This window comes from Eubalaena glacialis, chromosome 16, assembly GCF_028564815.1.
Source record: "Eubalaena glacialis isolate mEubGla1 chromosome 16, mEubGla1.1.hap2.+ XY, whole genome shotgun sequence".
Lineage (NCBI taxonomy): Eukaryota > Metazoa > Chordata > Mammalia > Artiodactyla > Balaenidae > Eubalaena > Eubalaena glacialis.
Genome location: NC_083731.1, coordinates 33,738,237 through 33,751,926, shown reverse-complemented (window position 1 = coordinate 33,751,926; position 13,690 = coordinate 33,738,237). Strand labels below are relative to the sequence as shown.

The following is a 13,690-nucleotide window of genomic DNA, read 5'->3' as shown; positions in this document are numbered from 1 at the left end:
TTCTTTTATAGTTTTTCCTTTCAACTCAGTGCGGTTTTTAAGATCCTTCATGTTACCACGTGCAAGTCTAGTCCTTTGCTTCCAGCAGCTACACAGTTCAGGTGTGTGTCTACCCATGCGTCCACCCATTCCAGCAGCTACACAGTTCAGGTGTGTGTCTACCCATGCGTCCACCCATTCCCGCAGCGATAGGCGCCCAGGGTGCCTCTAGCTCCTTGCCACCACATGCAGCGTGGCCTTCTTTAGACATTCCTCTTCCGGACCTGGTGTGAACATTTCTTTGACATATATACTAAGGAGTGGAATTTCTGGCTCACAGGGTGTATGTCTACTTAATTTAAGTGTACTTGCAAATTGCTCTCCACAGTAGCTGCCTGCTCTACATTCCCGTGTTTTGTCTATGAGCACTAGGGTTGTCCTGCTTAGAGACCCCTTGGGGTAATGTATCTGCTGTCAAATATGGGAGGAAGTATTATATGGTAGAAGAATTAGTCTTCCTTAATTCGTCAAGTCCAAGGCACCTGGATTGGAAGACAGGCCACTGTGTGTATTGCTAGGGTTAAACACTGCCAAGTTAAACTGTTATGTGCTGTAGTTTGTAAGATGCATTCCAGCTTCAGAGATGAAAAATGTGGAAAAGTGTGAGTCTGGGATTGATGAAGGAACAGTATTTTTAGCCACTCGTTCATTCTCCAAAGCTTACCAGTACATTGAACATCAGGGATATGAAGATGAAAATGTCACATTCTAGCATTACAAAAATGAATTTCCCTCCCTAGACTATAGCTCCATGATAATGGTTGGAGTGGGAAGCTGGGAAGTGTAAGTCTTTAACTGGACAGATTGTTGTCTCTAATAAAAACCAGAGTTACCTGAGAAAGAGGGGAAGACTTGATGTTGGGAGACAAGTAACAGTTTTTTCCACTCATCAAGGTCTTTTTTAGTTCGGAAATATGTGAATCTATATAATATAACTTCTCTCCACGCCAGTATGGCAAGGGTACGATGCTTATGTTTATTACAGCTTATTACTGGTGGTACAGTTTATTACTAAGAATGTCTCGACCCATGTTGATTTGACAGAAGCAGGTTGGTCCCAGGAAACTTAAAAAGCATGGATTCCCCCTCCCTACTCAGCTGCTTGCCGACTGAGAGCACTTGGAAGGCAAGCTGCTCAGGCCCAACTTCCTAATCTTAGAGGACTGTTAGCTTTGCACTTTTATCCCCACTTATTGCTGCCTAAATCGCTTTCCTTATTCCACCTCCTTATCCCTTTCCTCCTCATTCTTCTTGCCTGTCAATTTTTAAATGCCAAAGTCTCTCTTTGTTTATCTCTCATTGGAGATCTGTGGGTTCTTTATTGCTTGGAAATGGAGGAGGGAATCTCCCTAGCTTGACTGTCTCTGAGTTGAGGGACTTAATCTAAAAGTCAGTTGAAACTGTAAAAGTTCTAACCCTGAAAAAAGCGGAAGTTTCTCCTTGTGGTAACAGTTTTCTTGATTTGCAAAATAGTAATTATGAGGAATGTGGTTATCTTTTGTTGATTTGAGACGTTTCTTGAGACATGTTGCCAGGAGTATAGCAGTAAATGTGACAGAGTCCCTTTTTTATGGAGACCACATTCGAGTGAGAGAGACGATCACACACCAATTAAACAAGATGTCTTCAAGATCATGTGGCGTGGCATTGCTCAGCAGTGGCGTTTTCTGCTTTGGGTAGGGAGTCAGCAAACGTTCTCTGTAAAGGCCTGGGCCAGACGGTAAATATTTTATGCTTTGCAGGCCACGTATGGTCTATCACATGTTCTTCCTTTTTTTTTTTTTTTTTTTTTTTTTTTTTTCCTTTTAACAACTTTATAAACGTAAAACCTATTCTTAGCTCGTGGGCTAATCAGGAACAGGACATGGGCTGGATTTGGCCCATCACCATGGTATATTAACCCTTGCTTTAGACTATGTATCGGAGAAGCCAGTTGCAGATTTTAGGAGGCTGGAGTGACATGTCCTGATTTTTATTTTCAAAATGTCAGCGAAGTAATAGACTAAGAGCAGATAAGGTAGAAGAGGAAGACAGGATTAGGCTATTGCCTTACGTAAGACTCCTAACTTTCTGGCTTCATCTCCTGGAGCCGTTTATTGAGAAATAGAAGGCTGGGGAAAAACTGATGTGGGAGATAAAGTTCAAGTTCTGTTTTGAATATGTTAAACTTTAAATGCCCGCCCATTAGACTCCTAAATGGAATTGTCGCTCTGACTTTAGAGGGCAGTCCATGACCAGGGAGTGGGTGGGTGGGTGGGTGGGTGTGTGCGCACACACGTAATATACATCAGCATGTAGGTGCCACTTAAAGCTATGGGATTTGACGGCATTACCTGGGGAGAGTAGAGGGCCCCAAACCAAGTCAAGGAGTAGTCAAACATTAGAAATGGGTTAAAGGAAGAAAATCCAGCAAAGGAACCTGAGAACCTTAAGAGGGTCCAGTGAGTTAAGGAGGAAAACCAGGAGGAGTATCACGTACGGTGAAAGAGGATGGAGTGGTCAGCTCTGCCAAATCATGCTGTCAAGTAAGATAAATACGCAGAAATACCCATTGGACTGGGCATGATGGGTGGGATTCATAACTTTAACAAGAATTGTTACTGGAATAGTGTGGGACAAAAACCGTATGGAAGTTTTGCTCTGATGGTGAGCAGAGAAAATGGTACTGTAGCAGAGGAAGTGGTGGGATCAAGGGAGTGTGGTTTGTTGGGTTTTTTAATGGGAGGCAAAAACATGTTTGTTTAATGACAGGAATAGTTCAGTAGAGAAGGAGAATTTGATGATGCGAGAGGAATTCACTTGAATATATTAAGGACTGACTGTTAAATTAATCTGCATATTTTAAAAGGTGAACAAGAATTGCCTGGGTTGAAAGGGAAAGAGTAAAGAATTTTTTAAATAGTCTAAGAGTGAACTCAGGTGCATGGAGGCTTAAGAGGGAGCACAGCATATTGGGGGAATGGCAAGCACTTACTTTTGCTGGAACAGAGTTTTCTTTTAAGCTAGTGACGAGAGACGTGGTAGGTAAGGGCCAGATCAAGAAGGACTCGTATAGTATGCCATGAAGTTTGGAATTTATTCTGAAGCCAGTGAGGATCCTCTGAAGGATTTAAAACTGGGGAAATAAATTTTTGATAGCATTTTTAAAAGATAAGATAAAGGAAGATCGCTTTGGAGATTGACAAAACTGAAGGCAGGGAAACCAGTTAGGAAACCATTATAATAATCCAGGTGAGAGAAGACAGGGGTCTAACTGAAGACTTGTCAATGGGTATTAAAGAGGATGGTATAGTTTTGACAGCTTTTTATGGAAGAAACTCAACAGTAAAAACAATGATGTCAGACAGAATAAGCAATGGAGGAGATATATCAAATATGCCTGACTCAGATTTTTTTGCTTTGGAGACCAGGGAGATGCAAGGAATATAAGATAGGTGAGGTTGATGACTAGGTGCATTTTGGACATTTATAGCATCACCCATGTAGTCAATTGAAGTTGTATAGTAGGCAGAGGTTATAGATGGATCTGAGGTATATACGCAGGGTCTGGCCAGGAAATAATTACCTGGGCGAGGCACCAGCATAAAAATTCCAGTTGTCAAAGGGTTTTTCACTGAGATTAGGTTAACAGGAAAAAATGATCTTAATGACAGCCTGGCAAAAAAACATTTATAAGGCAGCAGATTCAAAGCATAGTTTAACAACCATTTGTATGAACAAACAAGGTTTTATTAAACGATAAATTTGCAAACTGACCGTATAATTTACCTTTTTCTCTTTTTTAAGATTGAAGAATTGGAAGAGAAGCTTAATGATGCACTTCACCAGAAGCAGCTACTATCATTGCGATTAGACAACCAATTGACTTTTCAACAAAAGGATGCCAGGTAAAAGTTTTAAAAAGCAGCAATACCTATCTAGCAGTTAGTAATGTCATTACCTATTCATGCATGTGATCGTAAGCTAAAATAGAGAAATCTTAAATCAAAGACGGTAATAATTTTTACATCCAGACTGACAAAAAAACTACTTGATACGTACACAAAATACAAAAAGCCAGAATTCAACATTCGTTCAACAAATATTGCCAGTGTAAGTGAACCATAAATGACAATGGAAGCTCTCTAAACTCACCACCACTTAACTGGCTGTCTGGATTAACCTTTCTTCATTTGCTCTGTAGAACATACTGATATATTCTTATGGCCCATTGAATTCTCCTGGGTTAATGCCTACATACTTTCTCCAGCTCAGTTGTGTGTTTATCCAGAGTCTGTTGTGTTTACTCTCAAATATGCCTATGCCAGTCATACTTATTATACTTATATAATCATACGTACACTTAATTAAAATTATATTTAAAAATGAGTACAAAAAACATATGTCATTTCTTTGCAAACTATAATGAATTCTTTGGAAAGGTTCAATTAAAGTGAGTGACTAAAAAATCATCAAATTAAGTGTAAGCAAGAGGTGTTTAGAGATTAGGGGCAAAAATCAAATCCATAAAAAGTATCCTCAGATTTCCCAAGTGTCTTTTTAAAAGGTCTCCTGCCATTGTAAAGAAATCAAACTTGGAAATCATGAAAATTGATTTACAGAAAAACAAAGCATATCTCCATATTACAAAAAATCTGGACCCTATGTAAAAAATGTTGCCAATGAATGTTTATTTCTATATTTTAATTAGCTGTAAATGTGTAAAGTAGGTATCTTTTTGCTTTATAAGATCTTACTCTTTAACTGATATTTTAAAAAATTATCTGACCAATTATCAGCTACTATCACATTAGATCAGTGGTTCTCAAATTTTAGCATGCATCAGAACCACCTGCAGGGCTTGTGAAAAAAGATTGTTGGGTCCCACCCTCAGATTCTGATTTGAGTTGGGCCCTGAGAATTTGCATTTCTACCAAGTTCCCAGATGATGCTAATGCTGCTACTGGTTTGGGGATAACACTTTGAAAACCACTTCTACTCTAATTCTTTAGGCATTGATCAAATTAAATGAAGTGGAGAGGGCGGTAGGAGACTATAGCAGTAATTCTCATGATAGCTGATAGTGGTAAAAAGTGGTTGGATTCTGAATATATTTTGAAGGTAGAGTTGATAGGATGTCCTAATGGATTAGACGTGGAGTTTAGGAGAAAAAGAGGAATCAAGGATTGTACCAACATTTTTGGCCTGAATATATGAAGGAATGAAATTGCTGTCAACTAAAGATGGTTGTGGGGGGGGTGGTGTGATGAACTGGGAGATTGGGATTGACATACATACACTAATATGTATAAAATAGATAACTAATAAGAACCTGCTGTATAAAAAATAAATAAATAAAATAAAATTCAAAATTCAAAAAAAACACACTAAAGATGGTGAAACCATAGCGGAATAGGTTTGTGAGAGAAGAGCAGGAGTTCAGTTTGGAACATGTTAAGTTTGAGTTGTCGTATTAGAAATCCATGTGGAGGTATGTGAGAAGTCTGATCTAGAGATATAAATCTGGAGTCATTAGAATATAGATGGTGTTTAAGTCACGAGGCTGGATGAATTCCCCAAGGGAGTGAACACAGACAGAAAAGAGCACTGAGTACTCCAACACTAAAACTAGATAATAAGACCGAGAACGCGCCACCAAGAAAATAGGAGAAGAATGAAGGGGAAAAAAAATATGGTGTCTGGGAAGCCAGATGAAGAAAGTGTATAAGGAGGGAGAGATCAGATGTCTCAAGTGCTATTGATAGGGATGGAAAGAACTGAGAATTGATCATTAGCAATCTGAATGTTACCAGACCTGACTGGCCTGGGTTTAAGAGGAAAGGCATTGAAGAGAGCACATACAGAAAACTTTTGAGAAACAAAAGGGGCAGTGAAATGGGGTCAAAAATTGTGAGGGCTTGTTTGTTCATTTATTTTAAGACAGGACGAATAACAGCATGTTTGTATGTTGATGGGAGTGATACAGTAGGAGGGGGAAAAAATCAGATGGTCTCTTCCTGCTCAAAATTTTGGGGTCAGCAACTAACAATGTGTACTACATGTATTCCTTGAGAAAGGTGATTGATTACGTGTGGATTACTGTTTTCATTACCTCATTGGTTGAATGAATACATTATGGTGGTTCAGTGTTGCCATCTTAAAGAGGTATACCTTGAAGTACCTGGATAAAGACAAATGAAAATTACTTTAATGTGTGGGTCCAAAGCAGATATATAAGATTTACACCTTAAGGAGAAGGCATGTATAATTTTATAATTTGAATTTTAAACGTTATTAAGAACATTAATTTTCTATTTAATAATTTATGTGGCTACACATTCAGTAATTAGTATAGCATTGTCATTTTGTGTTTAACTGGTTAAGTCAGCATTTAGCTGGAGCCAAAAATACTATTAAGCTTTTCATTTCTTAATTTTATGTTACTATAAAAAAGGAACTTTGAGAAAATTAGATCTCAGTGATTTTTTTAAGCTTGCTATACATTCTCTCCTAATGTAGAAAATATCAAGAACTAATGAAACAAGAAATGGAAACTATTTTATTGAGACAGAAACAACTAGAAGAGACAAACCTTCAGCTGAGAGAGAAAGCTGGAGATATTCGTCGAAACCTGCGTGACTTTGAGTTGACAGAAGACCAATATATGAAACTAAAAGGTCTTCCGGAAGATCAGCTTTCTATTCCTGAATATGTGTCTGTAAGTGTCTTGTATCATAAAAAACAAAACAAAACAAAATGCATATATTTCCAGACTAAAATTTGCCATTTCTATAGTAGCCATAACTTTTGAAGTACCTAATTGATAAATTATTTTATGGCTCTGTGGCTCTGATCTGAAGGTAGTGAGTGAATGGTGTTCAGATCACCAAATTTTAAAGGGTCTTGGCCATTGACCTCCGAAGTCAAGCAATAAATAGGGCTCTAAAGTTAATGGCTGGATAATCCATAGAAATGAATTATTTTATCATAAACTGTGGCAGTTTATAATGTTCTCAAATGAAATAGAGATAACAGATTAGTGGTTGCCAGGGGTTAGGGACATTAGAGAAGAGGGGAGTGGTGTGATTATAAAGGGACAGCATGAGGGCGATCGTTACGGATCTAGGTCAGAATCTCAACTGCAGTGTTGGTTACACAAGTCTGTATATAGGATTGATCTCTGGCAGTGTTCTCAAATCTTTCTGTTATCAGCATCCATTTACACTCTAAAAATTATTGAGGACCCCAAAGAGATTTTGCTTATATAGACTATATCTGTTAATATTTACCATATTCGAAATTAAAACTGAGAAATTTTTACAACACAGGAATACACAAGTACACACTTCATTAGCCTTAAGGGTGATGATATCATCACACATCATGTAGCCACCGGCAGACACTTTACGGGCATAAGATTAAGAGTAAAACAGGCAAAAAATCTTAGTATTACTAGGAAAATAGTTTTGGTCACATGGATTTCCTGAAAGGGTCTCAGAGTGGCAGGGTGGGACCAGGGCTCCCAGGAGCACGCCTCTCACACCAACTGCAAGTTTGTGATATATAGAGGTCATTTCACCCTAAGAGGCTTGAATTTTTTTCATCTGTAAAAGGGTTAATAATAATAACAGTGCCTTTTATTCAATAGCTTTTCATAATCTATGATGAAAAAGAATATGTATATATATTTATATGTATAACTGAATCACCTTGCTGTATAGTGGAAACTAACACAACATTGTAAATCCACTGTGCTTCAATTAAAAAAGAATAATAATAACAGCAACTTTCTATTGAGGTAATTGTGAAGATTAACTGTGAATTTGTATGTAAAATGCTTAACACAGTGCTTAGAACACAGTAAACACATAAATATTATCAATTCTTTTTGCTGTAGTGGTTGCTACTCTTGGTTCTCATTTGGATAAGGCTTCCAGATTAATGATTGCCTACAAAACGGAGTACTGTTTTTTGTCCAGCTTTTTATTTAACATAGCTTGAACATAATTGTTCTGCCCAAAGTACTGTCCAAAACCAATTAAATATCTCAAGTGCTGTCATTGAGGCTTTATCCACTGTAGATGGAAAGTATCCCATTAGTGGCAGGCATACATATTTTTGTTCTCTGATCTGTTAACGTTCCTTGTCTTATCTTTTGTTTTCAGACAGTACCATCCTAACTAGTTAATTATACACAGGTTCATTGTGTCAAGTACTAGCCTTAGGACTTGCCTCTTCCCAAATAATGGTACTCCTGCAATACAGCAATACATTAAGGAGTTTCAGATTGTATGCCTATACGATAAATAGTCCCTAATTCCCCTCTCCTAATTTGCTGATAGCTTAGTTTTGTAGGAGCTTGTTAGTTGGAACACTTTACTAAGTTAGGGCAGGCAAATTCCCCTGAGAGAATTACGAGTGGGAAGAGAGGTCTGAACTGAATGGAACAGTGACATGAAAATACCTCCTGATTCGTCCTGATTATCCCTTCCACAGCAGTGGTAGTAAGTAGACTTCACCAAGAGCCTAGGGTGTAGGCTTTTTCCTATATTTAGGCATGGGAGAGAGAGCAGTGCACAAACCAGACAAAAATTCCTGTCCTCACAGAGCTTACATTCCAATGGAGCAACACACACAACAAATTAAAATATGTGGAACGTTTGTCATAAATGCTATGGAGAAAAGAGCAGGAATGAAGAGTGAGGATGCTATTTTAATCAGCGTAGGGGAGGGACTTCCCTGGCGGTCGAGTGGTTAGGACTCCGTGCTCTCACTGCCAAGGGACTGTGTTCGATCCCTGGTCGGGGAACTAAGATCCCACAGGTGGCGTGGCCCCCCAAAAAAAATCTGGTTAGGGAAGTCAGGGAGGGTTTTACTGATAGGGTGATGTCTGGTCAGAGACCTGAAGGGAGTGAAAGCATGAACCGTACATTTATATGTGAGCAGAGCTTTTCTATCAGAGGAAACAGCAAGAGCAAAACTCTCGAACACTTGATGTGCTGAGGAAATAACAAGCGGATAGTGTGCAGTGAGCAGGAGTGGGAGGTGAGGAGTAAGGAGAAAATGGAGTACTGATAGAAGAGAGGAAAGAGAGACCGTGTCACAAGTGGGGAGTTATAGATAATCTGGGCCTTGAAGGGACTTAATTGAACATTAAGACTTAATGAAGTATTAGTGGTCAGGGACAATTAAAGACCGTCTCGTATCAGTTCTGTACAAACAAAACTTTAGTGTACAGGCATATAATCTGAAACTCCTTAACACTTTCCTTTATTATCTTAATACTTTTCCTTGTATTACTGATAATTGAGAGTGCTATTAATTAGGCAATTTTAATTGTAGTTTGGGTTTCGAGACTGCTTATTAATTTGATTTTTTTTTTTTTAAAGATTCGGTTCCATGAACTAGTGAATCCATTAAGAAAGGAAATCTCTGAACTACAAGTGAAAAAGAAAGACCTGGCAGAAGAATTAAGTGAAAACAAGGGTCAACTGAAACAACTGACCGAGGTTTGTATGATTTTGATCCCTGGTGTGAAGAGGCTCCAAGGAGTCCTTAAGATCTGTGATAGGGAATATAAAAGTCAGTGAAAGAAAAATGGAACTCGGGGGTGCTGACTGCTGTGATTCTTCCTAAGTAGTGGGAAGGAGGTGAGACTGGAAATAGCCATCTTATTTTGTCAGGGTACGTCCATGATATTGACCGTAATCCCCGGCTGAGTGTTTTGTTGTTGTAACTCATTTCATTCTCAGTTCTTCATTACAGATCCGCCTCGTTGGTGATAAGAAAGGGAGCCCCTGTGCATTTATCAGTCATTTTGCCTCTTCATCAAATACAGTTAGCTCTCCTAATACCTGTTCAGAGCACATGCGCTAATATTAGCATCCACCCCAGTGATGCCTGGTGCTGTGCTAGGTGCTGGCAGCAGTGAGTACAAGAGAGACAGTGTCTGCCCTTCCAGAGTTCAGATTCTAGTAGGCTGGAGTTATACCTTAGATGATATCTTGACACTCATTCTTTGTGTGACTTTGAACAAGTCACTCAATGTTTCCTGCTCTGTCAAATGAAGAAAATAATACTATTTGTCCATTTACTTCATTGAATTGCCCACATTTCTGTTTCAAAGTAAAAATGTGATTTTTTAGCAAGGCTGCCTATAAATAACGATTTTGTGTCCTATTTCAAGGGCAACTTTTACCAAAGATCTGTTATCCAGAAATAAACAATTATGATTTAATTTATATTTTGATGCTCTGATTTGCTGCACTGTTAGTGCTGGACGGAATCTACTTCGGTCATTAATATAGAGCCAGTATTACAGGCAGATGAAGACTCCGCTTCTTTCTGCTCACAGGAGCATTGAAGTCATCAGGAGCGATGCCAGAGAGGCCGAGGTGCTGATGTGAACCCTACCGCAGGGGTCTAGTATGGTGGTTTTTTTCTGCTGCTAACCTGCCACATTGTGCAGGTAAACTGGTTTGCACATTTAGAAAAATAGCTCTTAACTTTTAAAAAATTTGCATCTAAAGTCAAAATAATAAAGGACAAAGAAGACCTCAGTTTGGCTACTAACTAATTTTGCAGCCTTGGGCAAATCATTTAATCTCCATTGTCTCTGTAGGATGCCCAGGATGGTGATGGTGGTGGCAGCAGCGGTGGCGGTGTGGCACAGGGTTCGTTAGGGACAGGGCAGATAAGTTTTCAGGCTTAGTTCTGCAGCACCTTATGGTACGTCAGCATCCCTCAGGGACTTCTTATTTTTTTAATTTATTTATTTTTTATTTATTTTTATGGCTGTGTTGGGTCTTCGTTTCTGTGCGAGGGCTTTCTCTAGTTGTGGCAAGCGGGGGCCACTCTTCATCGCGGTGCGCGGGCCTCTCACTATCACGGCCTCTCTTGTTGCAGAGCACAGGCTCCAGACGCGCAGGCTCAGTAATTGTGGCTCACGGGCCCAGTTGCTCCGCGGCATGTGGGATCTTCCCAGACCAGGGCTCGAACCCGTGTCCCCTGCATTGGCAGGCAGATTCTCAACCACTGCGCCACCAGGGAAGCCCAAGGACTTCTTATTTTTTAGAGGGAGAACTGGAGGAGCTTTCTATCCTTGTTTCTATCAAACCACCTCTATTTTAGTCACTTTTGACATTTGGGGATTCTTAGAGTACTTTCTCCTGAACAAAGGATTCTTTGGACCAAAAAAAAAAAAAAAAAAGGCTTGGATCTCTAAAATTATCATTAGTATGTGACATATTTTTACTGTGTGGTAAAGCAAGTCTTTCTCCTCTCAAGGGTCAGTAATGGCATTGTATCCCAGATTTTAGTTTGTTTCAACCTTACTAACACCTTTAGTATTTTATTGACATGAAAGCATCGAAAATTAGCACTGGTTTCACTCATAGAGTTCCTGAGTGTTTTTAGTGCATGAATACCTCTTGAACACAGAAGCAGTTTTGTTTGTGAACTTGTGTTAGGGTTCTCCAGAGAAACAAAGCCAACAGGATATGTAAATATATATGGAGAGACGTATATTTTAGAGAATTGGCTCTTGTGATTGTGGAAGCTTGGCGAATCCAAAATCTAATGGGGTAGGCTGGCAGGCTTGGAGATTCAAGGGAGGGTTGCAGTTTGAATCCAAAGGCAGTCTGCTGACAGAATTCCTTCTTGCTCAGGGGAGGTCAGTCTTAGTTCTAGTGAGGCCTCAGCTGATTGGATGAGGCCCACCACATTACGGAAGGTAAACTGCTTTACTCAGAGTCTACTGATTTAAATGTTAATCTCATCTAAAAAATGCCTTCACAGAAACATGTAAAATAATGTTTGACTGAATATTTGGATACCATAGCCTAGCCAAGTTGACATAAAAAATTAGCCATCACAGAACCTTTCCATGTGCAAGTTTGCTTCTTAAAGGTTTACCACCTCTCAGCTGAAAATATAATCTGTCTTAAACCTTTTCCTGAACTTAATAATAATATAAAGAGGGAACTGAATCACATTCAGGAAAAAAAAAGTAATGCCTTATCTCCATAATAAAAGGTCTTAGAAACTCAGAGAATATGATTTAGACATAATAGAATTACTTTTGTATTAAAGCCACCCTTAAAGTTAGATTCTTCTGCTCTGTCAAGGGCCTAGTACAGGTCAACTTGCCCAACACTCAGAAAATATAGACTGAAAATTTTTAAATGAAAAGTCACCAGCAAGGACCTTTTTATAAGGATATAGTGAATAAATGTTAATATCTAATATTAAAAGAAATTTTTTTAACAATATATTGTGGGGGGTTATTTTTTGAAATGGTTTGTTAAATTATTTACTGCTCTGGTATCTGGGGAATTCAGAGACACTAGTTTGAGTTTCATCTCTGCAACTTGACGATGGTGTGATGATCTTGGATAAAAAACTTCGTCTTTACTACCCCTCCCTGCAGTCCCCATCTGTAAAATAGGGATGAAAATATGTACCATCTGCCTCACACACATGGCCATTATTATGAGAATAAAATTTATTCAATAAATAATTCACTGTACCTTGATTATGTGGCAAGCATTGTTCTAGGTGCGTGGGATACCTCAGTGAACAAAACAGAGATCTCTAGCCTCATGGAATTTATGTTTTAAAAGGAGTGCAGGGGGCTTCCCTGGTGGCGCAGTGGTTGAAATCCGCCTGCCAGTGCAGGGGACACAAGTTCGATCCCTGGTCCGGGAAGGTCCCACATGCCGCGGAGCAACTAAGCCCGTGTGCCACAACTACTGAGCCTGCGTGCCGCAACTACTGAAGCCCGTGCGCCTAGAGCCCATGCTCCACAACGAGAAGAAACCACCACAATGAGAAGCCCATGCACCGCAACGAAGAGTAGCCCCCGCTCGCCACAACTAGAGAAAGCCTGCGCACAGCAACAAACACCCAACACAGCCAAAAATAAATAAATAAAATAAATAAATTTATAAAAAAATAAAAAATAAAAGGAGTGCAGGGAGGGACTTCCCTGGTGGTCCAGTGGCTAAGACTCCATACTCTCAATGCAGGGGGCCCAGGTTCGATCCCTGGTCAGGGAACTAGATCCCACATGCTGCAAATAAAAGATCCCACATGCTGCAATGAAGAGCCCACATGCTGCAACTAAAGATCCTGCATGCCACAACTAAGACCTGATGCAGCCAAATAAATAAATAAATATTTTAAAAATAATAAAATTAAATTAAAAAAAAATAGGAGTGCAGAGGAACAAGCAGTAAACATTATATTGGAAAGGAAGCACAAAGTAAAATCTTGAGTTTGCAGATAGCAAAGTTTTTCTGAGTGGTAGAGTACTACGCTAGTAAGGCAAATTGGAGGAAGATCTCAGAAGATAAGTAGACTGATTATAACCTGTGTGTTTTCTTTTATGTAACCTCTCAGTTCATGATCCCCAAATCAGCATATTCAAAATTGGTCACCAGCCCTAGAGACTATATTTTTTTTCTGTTTTATTATGAAAGTTTTTGAGCATAGGTAACTAGAAAAAATTTTACAGTGAACACCAGTATACCCATCACCTAATTTCTGCCATTAGCATATCACTATACTTATCTTAATCACATACCTATCCATCTGTCCATCCACCAGTCATATTTAATTTATGAGAAATTGCCAGACTGTTTTCTTTTTAATGTATCAGTAGTTCCTTTTTATT

At 39.1% G+C, this 13,690-nt stretch overlaps 1 protein-coding gene across 6 annotated transcripts in view; it reads left to right on the top strand.

Moving 5' to 3' along the window:
- Window positions 1–13,690, top strand: part of PIBF1 (progesterone immunomodulatory binding factor 1) — a 207,935-nt gene that overhangs the window by 5,036 nt on the left and 189,209 nt on the right. For all 6 annotated transcript variants that reach the window (XM_061170699.1, XM_061170703.1, XM_061170700.1 and 3 more), the window contains exons 3-5: window positions 3,826–3,926; window positions 6,538–6,736; window positions 9,408–9,527. In XM_061170699.1, coding sequence (XP_061026682.1) covers window positions 3,826–3,926; window positions 6,538–6,736; window positions 9,408–9,527 — 420 coding nt within the window. The remainder of the gene's footprint in view (window positions 1–3,825; window positions 3,927–6,537; window positions 6,737–9,407; window positions 9,528–13,690) is intronic.